At 49.7% G+C, this 13,016-nt stretch overlaps 1 protein-coding gene and 1 long non-coding RNA gene across 3 annotated transcripts in view; one reads left to right on the forward strand and one right to left on the reverse strand.

Annotated features, from left to right (window-relative positions):
* Positions 1–13,016, forward strand: part of PPARGC1B (PPARG coactivator 1 beta) — a 103,627-nt gene that overhangs the window by 71,708 nt on the left and 18,903 nt on the right. The window contains exons 2-4 of one of the 2 annotated variants that reach the window (XM_006138100.5): positions 3,952–4,131; positions 9,784–9,996; positions 12,623–12,739. In XM_006138100.5, the coding sequence (XP_006138162.3) occupies positions 3,952–4,131; positions 9,784–9,996; positions 12,623–12,739 (510 nt within the window). The remainder of the gene's footprint in view (positions 1–3,951; positions 4,132–9,783; positions 9,997–12,622; positions 12,740–13,016) is intronic. The other variant, XM_025178968.3, reaches the window with a different exon arrangement.
* On the reverse strand, positions 6,390–10,762 carry LOC112543851 (uncharacterized). The gene is made up of 3 exons (XR_012896311.2): positions 10,628–10,762; positions 7,097–7,192; positions 6,390–6,528 (listed from the first exon to the last, which is right to left on the reverse strand). It is a non-coding gene; the product is annotated as an uncharacterized LOC112543851 (long non-coding RNA).

The raw sequence follows: 13,016 nt of genomic DNA on the forward strand, positions 1-13,016 counted from the left end.
GCCAGGCAGCTCAGCACTCCAAGGAGGCATCAGGTTGCAGGAATTTATTTTTACACAGCTCTGTTGGCGATGGGTACGTGTCGCATCTGTAGAGATGATCAAAAGATGTCCCAAGTGCAGGTGTCAGCTGCTCCTTATGTTCTCAACACCATGGGTTTTTTTTCCTGGTGGCATATCAAAGGGAACAGGAGAATCTGAGTGTTTTGCTTTTTAAATGGATAATGTATCCAAAAAGGGGGTTTCTAAAAATAAAAACGGTTGCCTCTGTTCCCATGGGAAGATTTGGGGGTTGGAGGGAGTCAGCAGTTTTAGGAAACAGACATTTTCTGGGGGCAGAAACAAGAAACATAGAAGGAACCTGCACCATAACTAGTAATGGGGGGGAATCTGAAGGCCCAAAGGGCACTACTGCTCCAGAGCTATCCTAGAGCAGATGCAGGAAGTGGGAGGGCAGAGGCAGGAAACTGTGTCCCTGGTAAGAGGTTGGATTAAGGGAAATCTGAAGCTCCTTCTGGTTTGAAACCCTCTGCTTCCCTGGACCCAGGGGTTTGCCTAGACCAGTGGTCTCCAACCCTTTTAAGCACAAGATCACTTTTTGAATTTGTCAGTCCAGGTTCTACCTCAAACCCAAATACCCCTGCTGTACCCTTTTACCGAGGCCCCGCCCCCTCACTCTGAAGATGGGGTACAGAGGAGGGGGGCAGCGTGACAACCTTGCCCTGCACAACAAGCAGGAGGCTCCAGGGGGCAGCTCTGAAGCTTTGGGCAGGAGCAGCATGACAGGGGGTGGAGGGGCAACTGAAGTGCCAGCACTTGAGAGCCTCCCAGCCAAACCAGTCAGGATCACCTGTCAGATCTACCCGTAGATCCTGATCGGCTGGTGACTACTGGCCTAGACCTTTGTCCTTCTAAATGAATGTGGGCAGTTTCTAGTGTGGTAGGCCTGTGGGGAAAGGAGTTGAAAGTCAAGGCTCTGGCCGGCCTGCATGAACTTTAAAGATCCTGCAGCTCAGAATGGGTTTGCTCTGGTGTGGTTGGTCAGCATTTCTCCTTTCCACTCTTAGGCAGTTTGTTTCTGGCGTTTGATGGACTCTGTTGATGTGATGGTGCATTCTAGAGGTGTCACAATGGGCCCAATCCTGTTTGCCTTACTTGTTTGAATCATTGGCTCATTGACTCCATTGGGGTAGCCAGGCAAGGGGGCTTGGCCCTGCAGCTGTAAAAAAACAACAACCCGGGATCCTTTGGCACGAGGGTGCTCCCTACCATACAGAGACAGTCTTGCCAGAAGGACAGGTGATGGGGAAAGTACTTTCAGAGGCATTGATTGTTTGAAACTGATTTCTCTGTTGCTTGGTAGAATTTTGCCCTGTGTTGAACAGAACAAGGGCTGCTGTGTGAAGGTACTTATAGCCTTGCTATAGTGCGCAGTTGGGGTCTGTGTCTGTTCATGGCCCTGGTGCCCAACTACATGAAATCCACTGAGTATGCTCCTGGTAGCTGCTCCACCTTGCAAGCCCCTGGGGAGGTATTGATAAAAAGAAAAGGAAGCTGGAAGGGCTTAACCCTTCAGTGCTTATGGAACACAGTGTCCTCAACCAAGCTGGAAAATACAGACAGGACACACAGTCCCATTCCCCCGCCTCAGGAACTGGATCAGTAAACCCAGATTATCCCAATTAACAAAATAGTGACGCGCTCTCTCCCATTTCTTGTGAAGTCAATTTTGCTTCCATTTGCTGAATCATGAAAAGATTATTTAGGGCATTTCAAGGCAGTGCCTGGGATGTTTTTCTCTCTCCACGGCTTCTCAGATGCTCAAACATTTGTCTGATCTGAAATGCACTCACTCACTGTATAAACAAACTTGCTTCACTTTGCATCAGTAAACACCCACTGATTAACCAATATCAGCAAGAATTGTGTCCTACCTTTCATGTCTAGGTTTAAATTCTTCCTTGGCCATTGGTACAGGCAGGCAGAAATTATTACCAACTAATGACTTGCGGTAAACAGCATGACAGGAGCTGGTGCCCCTAGCACAGAAGGGAAGGACTGAGAGCCTGCTCCATTGAAGTCATTGGGAGATGGGCCACTGACTTAAGCAGAGTCAGAATCATAGTATGAATAGGCCTCGAGTCTGATGGATACTCACCCAAGTGCAGGGGGAGACTCCATTTGCAATAGGTAGTACTGGTGTGTGGGAAGCTCAGGCTTCCTCTATGGGGCTGTGCCTACTCCTTGTACAGAGGTGAGGCCTTCAGCTTTCAGGGTTGTCAAACAAAGTACTAATTTCAAATACCCTGCATTAGCCAGGCAGGTTTCTGTGCAGGGCATAAGACCCTGTCTGGTGCAGGGTGGGAAGTGGGGTGCAGCTGGAACAGAAGAGGGTCAGTAGTGAGAAGATTCCTCTTTCCCCTCAATAACTGGGGCACATTGACTGAGACACCCATACAACATGGCATATTTTCAAGTTAACATTTGACTGGGCCACTTTTTGCTTTAAACATTCTTTCCCAACCCCCAGCGAATGCCTTCCACATACCCACCATCTCTGCTTGGCAGGGCACTGGCATAATGTCAGTGGGACCGTTCTCTTGGCCACTTGTGCTGGTTTATAACAGTCCTACGTTCTGCCCCTCCGAAAGCCGTGTGGCTTTGCAGCAAGCAGCCATCGGGAAGGAGGTGGAAACGGGGCAGGTCTCAGCTGCTTTTCATGATTAAATGGATATTTTTAGCTCTGTTCCTAGAGCTTAGATTGGCCTGTGTGCGCCAGGAATTGATTCGTCTCTGCACTAGGTTTTTTGAGAGAGTGTGCACGCGCTGGGTTGGACACAATGGAAAGAGAGAGAGGCAATTAAGAGTCTATGTTGCCTTCCTCAGTGACTTAACTGCAGGGGGACTGTGAAATTGAGTCTACAGGATTGTTACTGAAGGTTGAATAATTTGGGGGTGAAACGATGATGGCTGGGGTTACAGAGTTTGAGTCAAGGACGAGTGGGGGGAGGGAGAGGGGCAGGCAGGAAGATGGACTAGGAATATGGAAAAGCAGGCTTGTCTCACTGTGAAACTGTCCACCCAAATCTTTCCCAGTGCCGGGCTGTTGTATGTGCCCTGTAAGCCTTTTGCTCTCCTCCCTAGTTGCTGACTTATCAGGGCAGTAGGATAAGACCTGGATGTCTGCGGTATGTCACCAAGGGCTTCAGTGGCTTAAGTTACTCTGAAGAACACAAACTGCTGCTTTGCCAGCGCCCAATATGGTTTTGAGCTTGTGATTGCTAGAGGAGACCACGATACTCCCTTGCAAAGGCACCCTGTTGTGACACTGGCACAACCTGCGCGTAAATATTGGAGCACAGTTTTGAGGCAGTTTTTGAATTAGCTGCCCTGCAAGAGTGTTTCTGACATTCCTCATGTGAACTTGAAATGATGTGGGCACAGCCAGTTGACTGGCAAAGTTCACAATGAAGAGAATCCCCTCTTAGATCTTACTCCAGTGTAATTGCTTCAAACTGGGCCATATGCCAGAAAGCTGTCCCTGGGGTCAATCTGACCCAGGATATTCAGTAATGCTTCCCTCTGCTGCTCTCAACTTTAATATTGGGGGTATCATATTAATACTATAGCTCCCAGCTCAGTCTTTATCCCAGCCACTTGAATAGAGATGGAATATTGCAGGCTGGGAGGTGAAATCTCTGCAGGCCACATCTCTGCATCCAAGCTGAAGTCTGTTGAAATCTCATTTTAGGAAGACAGGGTTTGGTCTTTGGGCTTGTGGACAGTTGCAAAGGCAGACCGTGGTCAGACAAAGTTTGGGCGCCCTGGGTCGGATGCAGCCTGACCCCTGTGTAAGAGACAGGCGTTCCATGACATGAGGGCTGCTTCAGGCGCGTCTGATGCTGGTGGGTAGAGAAGAAGATGCCCAGCTAAACCTGTCTCATCTCTTCACAGTACGAGGTGTCCGGTGGCAGCGAGGAGCACTTCTACTCCGATTTCCCTGAGATTGACCTGTCTCCACTGGATGCCAGTGACTTTGACTCTGCCAGCTGCTTCAGTGAGCTGCAGTGGTGCGCTGAGCGCTCCGAGACCGAGTCTAGCCAGTACAGCACAGACGACTCTGAGCTCCTTCAGGTACCATCTGTCACTCAGCTCCTTGGCCCAGGACAAAGGCCACCAAGCAGCATTATCACTCTGGGGCAAATCTTCCTTCCCAGGTTTCTCTCTTTCTCCTCCTCCCCCGCCCCCATACTCTTCCTATAGCTACAGGGCACTGATGTCCCTCCAGCCCATGGAATGAGAAAGTAGCCGTGTCTGGGGAGGGTGAGGGAATGCTATGTTGTCCCCAACCCCAGCTAAAGAAGTGCAGCAGAGACTGCAGAGCAATCTGGGGTTTCTCTCTCCTGACCATTGGTTATGGACTTTATCCAGTTCCCACCAACATCAGTGGAAACTTTTTTTTAAGTCTCGGCTTGACAAATCCCTGGCTGGGATGATTTAGTTGTGGTTGGTCCTGCTTTTAGCAGGGGGCTGGACTCGATGACCTCCTGAGGTCTCTTCCAGCCCTAGGATTGTATGATCTACGGAAGCCCCCATTTGCTGCAGAGGGCTGAGGGGCAGGGTCACTGAAAACAACTTTCCTGCTTCCTGAGCTGCCTGGACTGCCCCTGCACGTTAAGAACAGTGCAGAGCAGGAGACTGCTGTACTGGACTTCAGCACCCCGCACAACCTGCCGCATGGGGAGCCAGCACAGGAAGAGTGGGGCACACAGCCATGTGCACACACTGCCTTACACAAACACAGAGAGTCACTGCCCGGCACTCGGGAGCAGAAGCCAAGGCAGCTCTGCAGCTGAGCCTCAGGACAGGGGCCTTCTGTGGGCTTCTCCTCAAGTAACCTCACCTCATCTCCTTCCTTCACCTAGATCAGCCTGGGGAAGCAGAGGAGAGGTGGTGGGCTGAGGAGGGAGAGTGGGGTCCAGGCTATTAATATCTCTTCTCCAGCTGATTAGTGCTCCCTTAATTTGTGCTCCATTTCTAAATGGGGCAAGTGGAGTAAGGCTGTAATGAGGAGGTGGAAGAATAGAAGAGGGCTGCTGAGCTCATCCTGTGATGTATTATTAAAAGGAAATTACAGGATAGTGCCTAGTGCATCCTGTTTGATTTTAGGTCTGACAGATTGTGCTGGGGCGGCTGTGGTTTCTAAGAGGCTCAGCAGCAGCATGGAGCAGTGTGGCACAGGAATGCTAATTTCCAGCGTGCAGAAAACAGCTTCCCTTTTATCTGACTCTCCAGCTTCAGCATCACCTCTGCATCTCTGCGCACACGTTTATTTATAGCAGAGACTCCCTCTCATTGAATTGCGCTCTAAATAGACATGCGAGCATCATGCTAATAGCTGGCCTGCATTTGGGAGGAAGTGCTCCAGGATGTCAGATGAGCAAATTGGAAGGGGGGATCCACACAGCCCATTCATGGGTCACACACTGAATGTTAGTTCCCCCTCGGTCCCCTCACCCCCCGTCCGTCCAGACTCCAGGCCACCATGGTGCAATCAGGAGACAAAGTGGCAGTGAATGGATGGGACACAGGACTGGGAGTCAGGAGACTTGGCTGTACAGCCCAGTTCTTCTGCTGGCTTCCTACATGACCCAGGTCAGCAGCATCTCCCCAGTTGTAACATGGGGATGATGAAGATGGTTTCCCATCCAAAAGGTTTTGATGTCTGTGGTCAGGAAATGTAGTGTTAGTGCTCAGCTTTAGCATTGTGCTTCCTTCCTAGGAGGCAAGCACCCTCAGCCTGCAGGGAGCTCAGAGCCTCCGTAGAAAGAGGCTGCTTCATGGAAGCCTTCCCTGCCCCCTGCCTGCTGCTTCTGATGGAGGCAGCTGTGTGGGGAGGAGGGTATTTGGCACTGTGGGCCTGGTGCTGGGGGGAAATCAGCTTTTAAACCAGCTCCCCAAAGCACTAGCTCTTGCTGCCTCTGGGGGAGCAGGTGCGGGGAGGGGGAGAGAATGCGTGTAGTCGACAAGATTAACCGATAAGCTTAGGATTATCGGATAACCATATAGTCAGCTATACATTGAAATCTCTAGTACATACTGGCTTGCGTAGTAATAAGAAAAAATAGAGTTGATGCTTTTAAGACAAGTGAGTTTTAAAAGCACCAACTCTTCAACTAGCAGGGAGTTTGCACGTGAGAGTCTCAGAAAGCCAGAGAGTTAATTGCTGGATAAAAACAATGGCTTGTTTTGGCATCAGCACTGACATTTTAAGTCAGTGCTGTGGTAACAAAAGGAACTCAAAACTCAAGTCACCCACACTAGAGTGCGAAGGAATCACAGCACTGCATGGAGTAATGACCCTTTCTCTGAAGCATCAGCGATAGCCAGTGCTGGAGGTGGGACAAGAGACCGGCTGGCCCATTGGTTGGATCCGGTGTGTAGCTGGAGAGGGATTGGGAGCTCTTTGGACGCACTGGCTGTGTCTCCGAGAAGCATCCGGCCTCACAACAAGCAGCACCTTTAGGCAGTCTAGGAGAAACACGATGGGAGGTTACAAGCAATGTGGGGGAAAGGCAGAAGTGGACAGCAGGTCTCCTTCCTTCTGTCTGTCCAGATAGATCGCTAAGATACTCATATGGCCCCCATTACCCAAGAGCCTGAGGTGCCTCCCAAAGCCCCTGTGATTTAGGGCAGAGCTATTCTCTCCATTGTACAGGGGAAGAACTGAGGCACAAAGAGACTGAGGGATGTGCCCAAGGTCAACCATGGAGTCTGTGACTGAGCAGGGAATAAACTTGGGGTTTCCAAGTCCCAGACTAATGCCCTAATCACTGGGCCATCCTTGTCTTGTATCTGTGGCCTTGACATGCCCCATCCCCTCTGGACTAGGAACGAAATGTCCCCTTTCCAGTAGGTGATGGTTGCACATGGAGAGAAGACTGTGATCCTTCTTCTCCCCCTATTGTGAAGGGCCTATGTTGGAGTCCAGCGCACTGCTGCCCGTTCCCAGCCAGTTGTGGATCTTGGCACTGGTTACAGTTTTTGGAGACTTTTAAAAAGCCCCAATATTTTCTAACTTAACCATAACAATACTAACGTTCTGGCCTTTACATTGTGCTGCTGCTGTGCTTGAAAAGGCTCCAGTACAGCTGACAGACCTTCATCACAAGATGCATATTTTCCACTGAACTTCCTGGGGAAAAGATAAACAGAACAGAAATTATAAGAGACAGGCCTTTTAGCAGTGAGCAGGACATGGTGAAATGCATCCCAATGACTCCTGTGCACAGCAGCTGCAGACCAATAATGAGAGGAGAATAAATCAAGCCAAAAATGGAGCATCCGGATGCGTTTTCCCTGGGCCTTGCTGTAGAAACATCTAACAGGGTTAGGGGCTTGAAGAAGACTATTTTAATTTTCATTAGCAAGTGCTAACGTGCATTTGGCCCTCTTTTTAGATCTCATTCTCTCTGTGCTACATGCAGGGCTGCAGTCGTCTACTTATTACTGCAAATGACTTATGTCAGGAATGCTACGGTAAATAATCCCATAGAAATGAATCTTCCCAAAGAAATGAATTCAGGGCACTGCAGTTATTCCTTTTCTTAAGTCCACCAGGATGAGGTTTTGCCCCAATTTTGGCCTTTGGCATAACATTAAAATGCTGGTAGTTACAGCACGGCAGGGGCACGATCAGATGGGAATCATTAGAGGGTAGTGGCTGTAGGTTGGGATTGAGGTGTATCTGCAGAACTGAGTGTGGGAGTTCAGGTCTGGGATAGCAGGTGAGTGTTGTAGATCAGGGCTGAGGTGTATCAGCAAAGCTGTGATGGAAAAGCCTTCGACCTTCTCAGGTCTCCTATGCTGATCAGGTCAGCATTTAATAGACTTTTCCTCCTAGCTTTCCTACAGTCAGTGACGACATCTCTTTCTTCAAAACAGCAGCATGCAGTGTGACAGTATCATGACATGTGACAGTGCCACCTCAACTCAGCCCACGTATGGCCACCCCCAGGCAATCAAAAATCAGGAAGCAAGAGCCAAAAGCATGCGAGTGGTTTAAAAATTATTAATTTAAAAAATAACTAGAGGGCTGCGCCCTCTCCTTGCTGCACTCGCCTACTCCCTCTCTCTGGCTACTTTGCCTTGCTGAGAGAGCGTGATGACGTCATTCTGTCGCCCGGCAGGAAAAACTTTTTTATGTTCCCCACAGACAGAGACTGCACTGGCATCCCATGGAGCAGCCTCCCCTGTCCTCCCATCCCACGGGGCTGCCTCTGGGGGATGCAGGCAGATGCTGGTGCTTGGAGGGGTATGGGAGGGGAATTTTAAGCCAACTGCCCTCAAGCACTGGCTCCTGCCTATACACCCCCTCCCCCAATTGCTGCCTATGGCAAAATGTTGAGGTGGGGTGGGGCGGAGAGTAAGAAGGCTCCGCGGAGCCTTAAAAGCCAGCTCTCCACGTGTATCGACTCCGGCATACCCCCCCCCCACGCGCGGAAGCAGTAGGCACTGCATTAGCTGATACGTGTATGAGCATGAAAGCTGGCTTCCCACAAGTTCCAGCTACTGCCTCCCCCCCTGCCCTCTGCCTTGCTGCCTCTCTATCACAGGCAGCAACGTGGAGGTGGGGTTGGCAGGTGCAGCTCTGCAGGATCCAGTGTCCATCGGGAGCCAGCTTAAAAGCCACCTCCCCAAAGGCACCGGTTCTCCCCCCCACCCCCCTTGCTGCCTCTGATCAGAGGTAGCCAGTGGTGGGAGAAGTGCATGTAGTTGACAGGATTAACCGATAAACCCAGGCTTATCAGTTAATCGTGTAGTCATCTACATGCTGACATCCCTAGTGTCAGGTAGCCTGGAGCCTGACCCCACAGACTCCCTTCAGTTCGACAGCCTGAAGCCTAATCCCTGTATATCCTCCTTCCCTCACGTTGCTGCACATTCCCATTTCTCCTCCCTACCCCTCTGAGCTCTAGTGAGTCTCACGAGGCAAGAGAATGAGTCAGGTGGAAATTGCAGCCACAGTTTCATGCCAGCTGCCCACAAGTTGGGGAAAGGAACACATCACTGGGTGTCCTTCCCTGTTTTCCGATATGTCTGAAATAACGCCCAAAACAGGAAGGATGGAAGTTAGAGAGGAAGCTGCTGCTGAGAATCCACTTCAGCAGCTGCTAATGTAAAGGAGGGATTGGGTTGGATGGTGTATAGTTTGTTTTTTTCAAGACACTGTTGTGCAAGTGTGATTCAGAAGGATGCAGCTAAGGCCTTGCAATTTAAGCCTCGCACCCCCTCCCCACCCATGGTAGAGAGAGATGTCTGTTCACAGATGTTTGGCAGTGAATCCAAAAAGAATGCAGTCAGTCTGTTGAAGGAATGAGCTTTCCATGCACCAAGCCCGAGTAAACTCATAAAACAGCTTTCATTTTTGGAGATCTGTTCCTGGATGACTGAGTAGATCAGGCTGTCTCCAACTGGCTACTGTAGGCCCCTACATTGGGACCTACGCGACCAATCTTGGGATCTTGCTGGGAATTGGAAGGGAACAATAAATGTGCATGAAATGGACCAGATTGAAGCTGCTCTTGGGACTTGGGAAATTGGGAACTGTCCCATTGAAAGCAGTAGAGTAGGACAGATGCAAAACTGGCATTGGTGATGGAAGAATCAGGCCCTTTCAAATGATATGGCAGAACAGCCTGTGGGAGCTGCAGTCACGCCCCCCAGAGGTAGCCTGTGATGGGAATGTGTCTGGCTCTCACTGCCCTGTGCAAATCTCTTTTTCAGATAATAGACAGTGAGAATGAAGCGCTGCTGGCAGCCCTCACCGAAACACTGGATGAAATACAGGAAGATGACATGGGCCTGGCTGCCTTCCGAGCTATGGAAGAAAGGGACGTGCCCAACCACATCTGTGCCTCGCCAGCCCCCTCCCCCAAACCAGTCGCCCCCACCCCGGGGGGGCCGCCTTTGGCCCCCGAGGTTGATGAGCTGTCTCTAGTAAGAACTCACTTCCTACTGTTTAAGGTGGATTTGGATGAACCTCTGATAAGCCGACTGCATGGGTATGATAGGAAGCAAAGGTCTGAATCTTTTCATTATAGGCTTAAAACTCTTACCGGTCGATACAAAGCATATACCTGTATTGTATACGTATACATGTGCCATGCCATTGCTGTCACCTCCATCGCCATCCTCATGGGAACAAGCTCATTGCTGCTTGAGCAGAGGGCACTGGATGTGAGCAGAGATGGGGCATAACCTATTTTCCAGCCCCCTCAACCCAGGGAGGATTTGTCCTGGGGCTTCACTTTATCTGAGCCCCAGCACAGCTGGGCTAAGGGGGTCTCAAGTTGTGGCCCATTTCTGTTTTCTCTCCCTACCCCAGAGCTTCCCATCATTCAGCTACCTCTCATCAGAGCACTTGGGGGCAACACACAGCCGTTTTCCCTGATGCCCTAATCTCCACCCAGGGGATTGGCCTTTCTCTTTCATTTTCTGGCTGTGAGTTCAGGGGCCACTGCTCCTCAGCTTCCTTTAGTCTTGTGCTGGAGACCCAGCTTGGTTGTAACCCTAGCCCTTGCCCCTCGTCTGTGGCCTCAGTTGGAGAATCTTCCACCTAGTTAGTTACCTGCGAGAGAGTGGGGAAGAGGCATGTAGCTGTTATCACCCCTTCAGTTCTCCCCACAAAAAGAGCAACTCCTCTTTTCTCTCCCACCCAGAGCAGCATGTGTTCTGAGCTTGGCCTGGGAACCACATAGCCCACAGACCCCATGCCCATTAGGTGAGCCCTTGGATGTCCCTGCCCTGAGTGAAGCCTCTCTTTGGCTTTGTGAGGTACTGGGTTCCAATTCTATCTCCGCCTCCTGCCCGAGCAGTAGGGCCACTGCATTCCTACCAGGTGGTACGAAGTTTGCTGGGCTAAAGCGCATCCCTATAATGGAGCTGCACCTGTAGCTCATTCACCAGCTAGATCGATCCTTCCATGAGGAGAGACGACACCCCACCACTACCACCTCTCTGCCCTGTAGACTGAAAGGCATGGTTTATAAAAGTGCATTGCGGCATCTAGTGGTGAAAGTGTGCATTTCCACTTCACAACAAAGTGCATGTGTGTGGGTGTATATATCACACACAGGCTATGTCTACACTATATCAGGTTATTTCAAAAGAAGTTATTTCCAAATAACTCCCAAAAGAACTATTTCAAAATAGTGTGTCCACACTACAGGGAAGCCTAGAAATTAGTCCGAGGCAGGCTGCCTTAATGTGGACTCACTACCAAGGCTTAGAACCCCAGGAAGCACTGGGGAGTAATTCCTTTGAATGACTCGAGAGAGTAGTTATTTTGAAATAACAGAAGCTGAGCATCCACACTAACCCTGTTTCGAAATATCAATTATTTTGAGATAACAAGCGCATTATTTTTAAATTATTTTGAAATAACAGGCTTGCTGTGTGGATGCTCACCTTGTTATTTCGAAATAACAGGAGTGTAGACATGCCCTCCATGTGTATGTGAATATATCGGATGTATACGTTGCAGGGGGAAAGCACTTGTACTTATTATAAATGGGAAGTGCACAATTAAGCCACTGGGCACCCCTGTTAAAATTTCACTGCAGAACCCCACAGAGATCACAGAAGCCCTGTTATATGAACTTCCCACTTCAATAACCATTGTTGTGGATCTGGACTTAAAGGGGGGTATCTCAACTTGCAGGCTACCATCTTTGAAGATCAAGCCTGAGCTATTGCACTTTGTATGTTACCACAGCGCCTAAGCAGTCGCCTTGCTATTGATCCAGGCTTCAGCACCAGCGTGATGCGTATGGATTGTGGCATGTTTAATTTTTTTAAAAAATATACTAAGCCTGTGATTGGAGATGAATATGCCTTGAGACTGTGTAACCTATGGAAATTCCAGCCCAGCTGTTGTCACCAGACCTTCTTGATGGGATTACAGGGTCCTTGTGTGTGGGAGTCCCAGTAAATACTTGGCACTTACACAGAGCTTTATATCTTCAAAACACTTTGCAAGCTAATTGATTAATCCAAGCCCCTTTGGAGCCTTCCTGCCAAATAATCCTTGCACAGGGACTGGTGTGAGCTGCTCAACTCACATGCATATGTAGAACTGAAATTGCCATCTGATAAGGACAAAACTGATTTGGGGGGTTATTTTAATGCCGTGGCAATCCTAGTTACTTTAATAGGAGATGTCATGGTGTGTGGTGTGGGGCAGCAAATTCATCTCTAGGTATCCTTTTCCCCATCTTGCATAGCTACAGGAGTGTTCCAAGGAGTGACGTCAGTGCTTGTAAAGTGTTTCGAAGACATGAAGCACTGGAGTGCTAAGTGATGCATTATAACTGCCCCACCCACAGGCTAGAACATTCTTTATCTGCAGGCAAGTAGCTTGCAGAGAGGAGTGAAATTTTTCCCTGGTTGATTCATGATCCTTACAGCTGACAGCCCAGGACAGAGCCAAGAGTTTGTAGCTCTTGACTTCAGTGATGGGAGATCTGTGAACCCGTCTCACAGGTGGGCAGTAGAGGCTAGCACGTGCTAGGTCACTGTTCACACTGGAATTCCCATTCTTTTTCTCAACATTTCTCTTTTTTAGCTGAAGAAGTTGCTTCTTTCTCCGTCCCCTGTGCCTCCAAGCTGTGAGGCTCAGAGAGAAGGGAATGCACGGCGCCAGGGGCCCCCAAAATCCAGACCCCAGCGACCCTACACAAAGGTATTTCCCATCCTAGGTGCCGTGGCCCCAACCCAGCAGGGAATGCTAAGGAGGCCCTTGCCTGCCCATTTCCTTGTGTCCAACCTCAAGAACAGCATTCAGAAAAACAGCCAGCCAAATGATGGTTCCATTGGGACATAAACAGCCACTAAGTGAAGCTACTGGGGGTGGATGAGTTCTGGGGATGAAGCTGGCAGAAAACAGACTTGGCCTAACATAATCGGAAGGGGAAGTGCTGTGGCATGGGGAAATAGGCTGCTTTGGTAGTCTGTCAAAC

This window comes from Pelodiscus sinensis, chromosome 16 (genome assembly GCF_052426305.1).
Source record: "Pelodiscus sinensis isolate ZL-2025 chromosome 16, ASM5242630v1, whole genome shotgun sequence".
NCBI classification, from domain to species: domain Eukaryota; kingdom Metazoa; phylum Chordata; order Testudines; family Trionychidae; genus Pelodiscus; species Pelodiscus sinensis.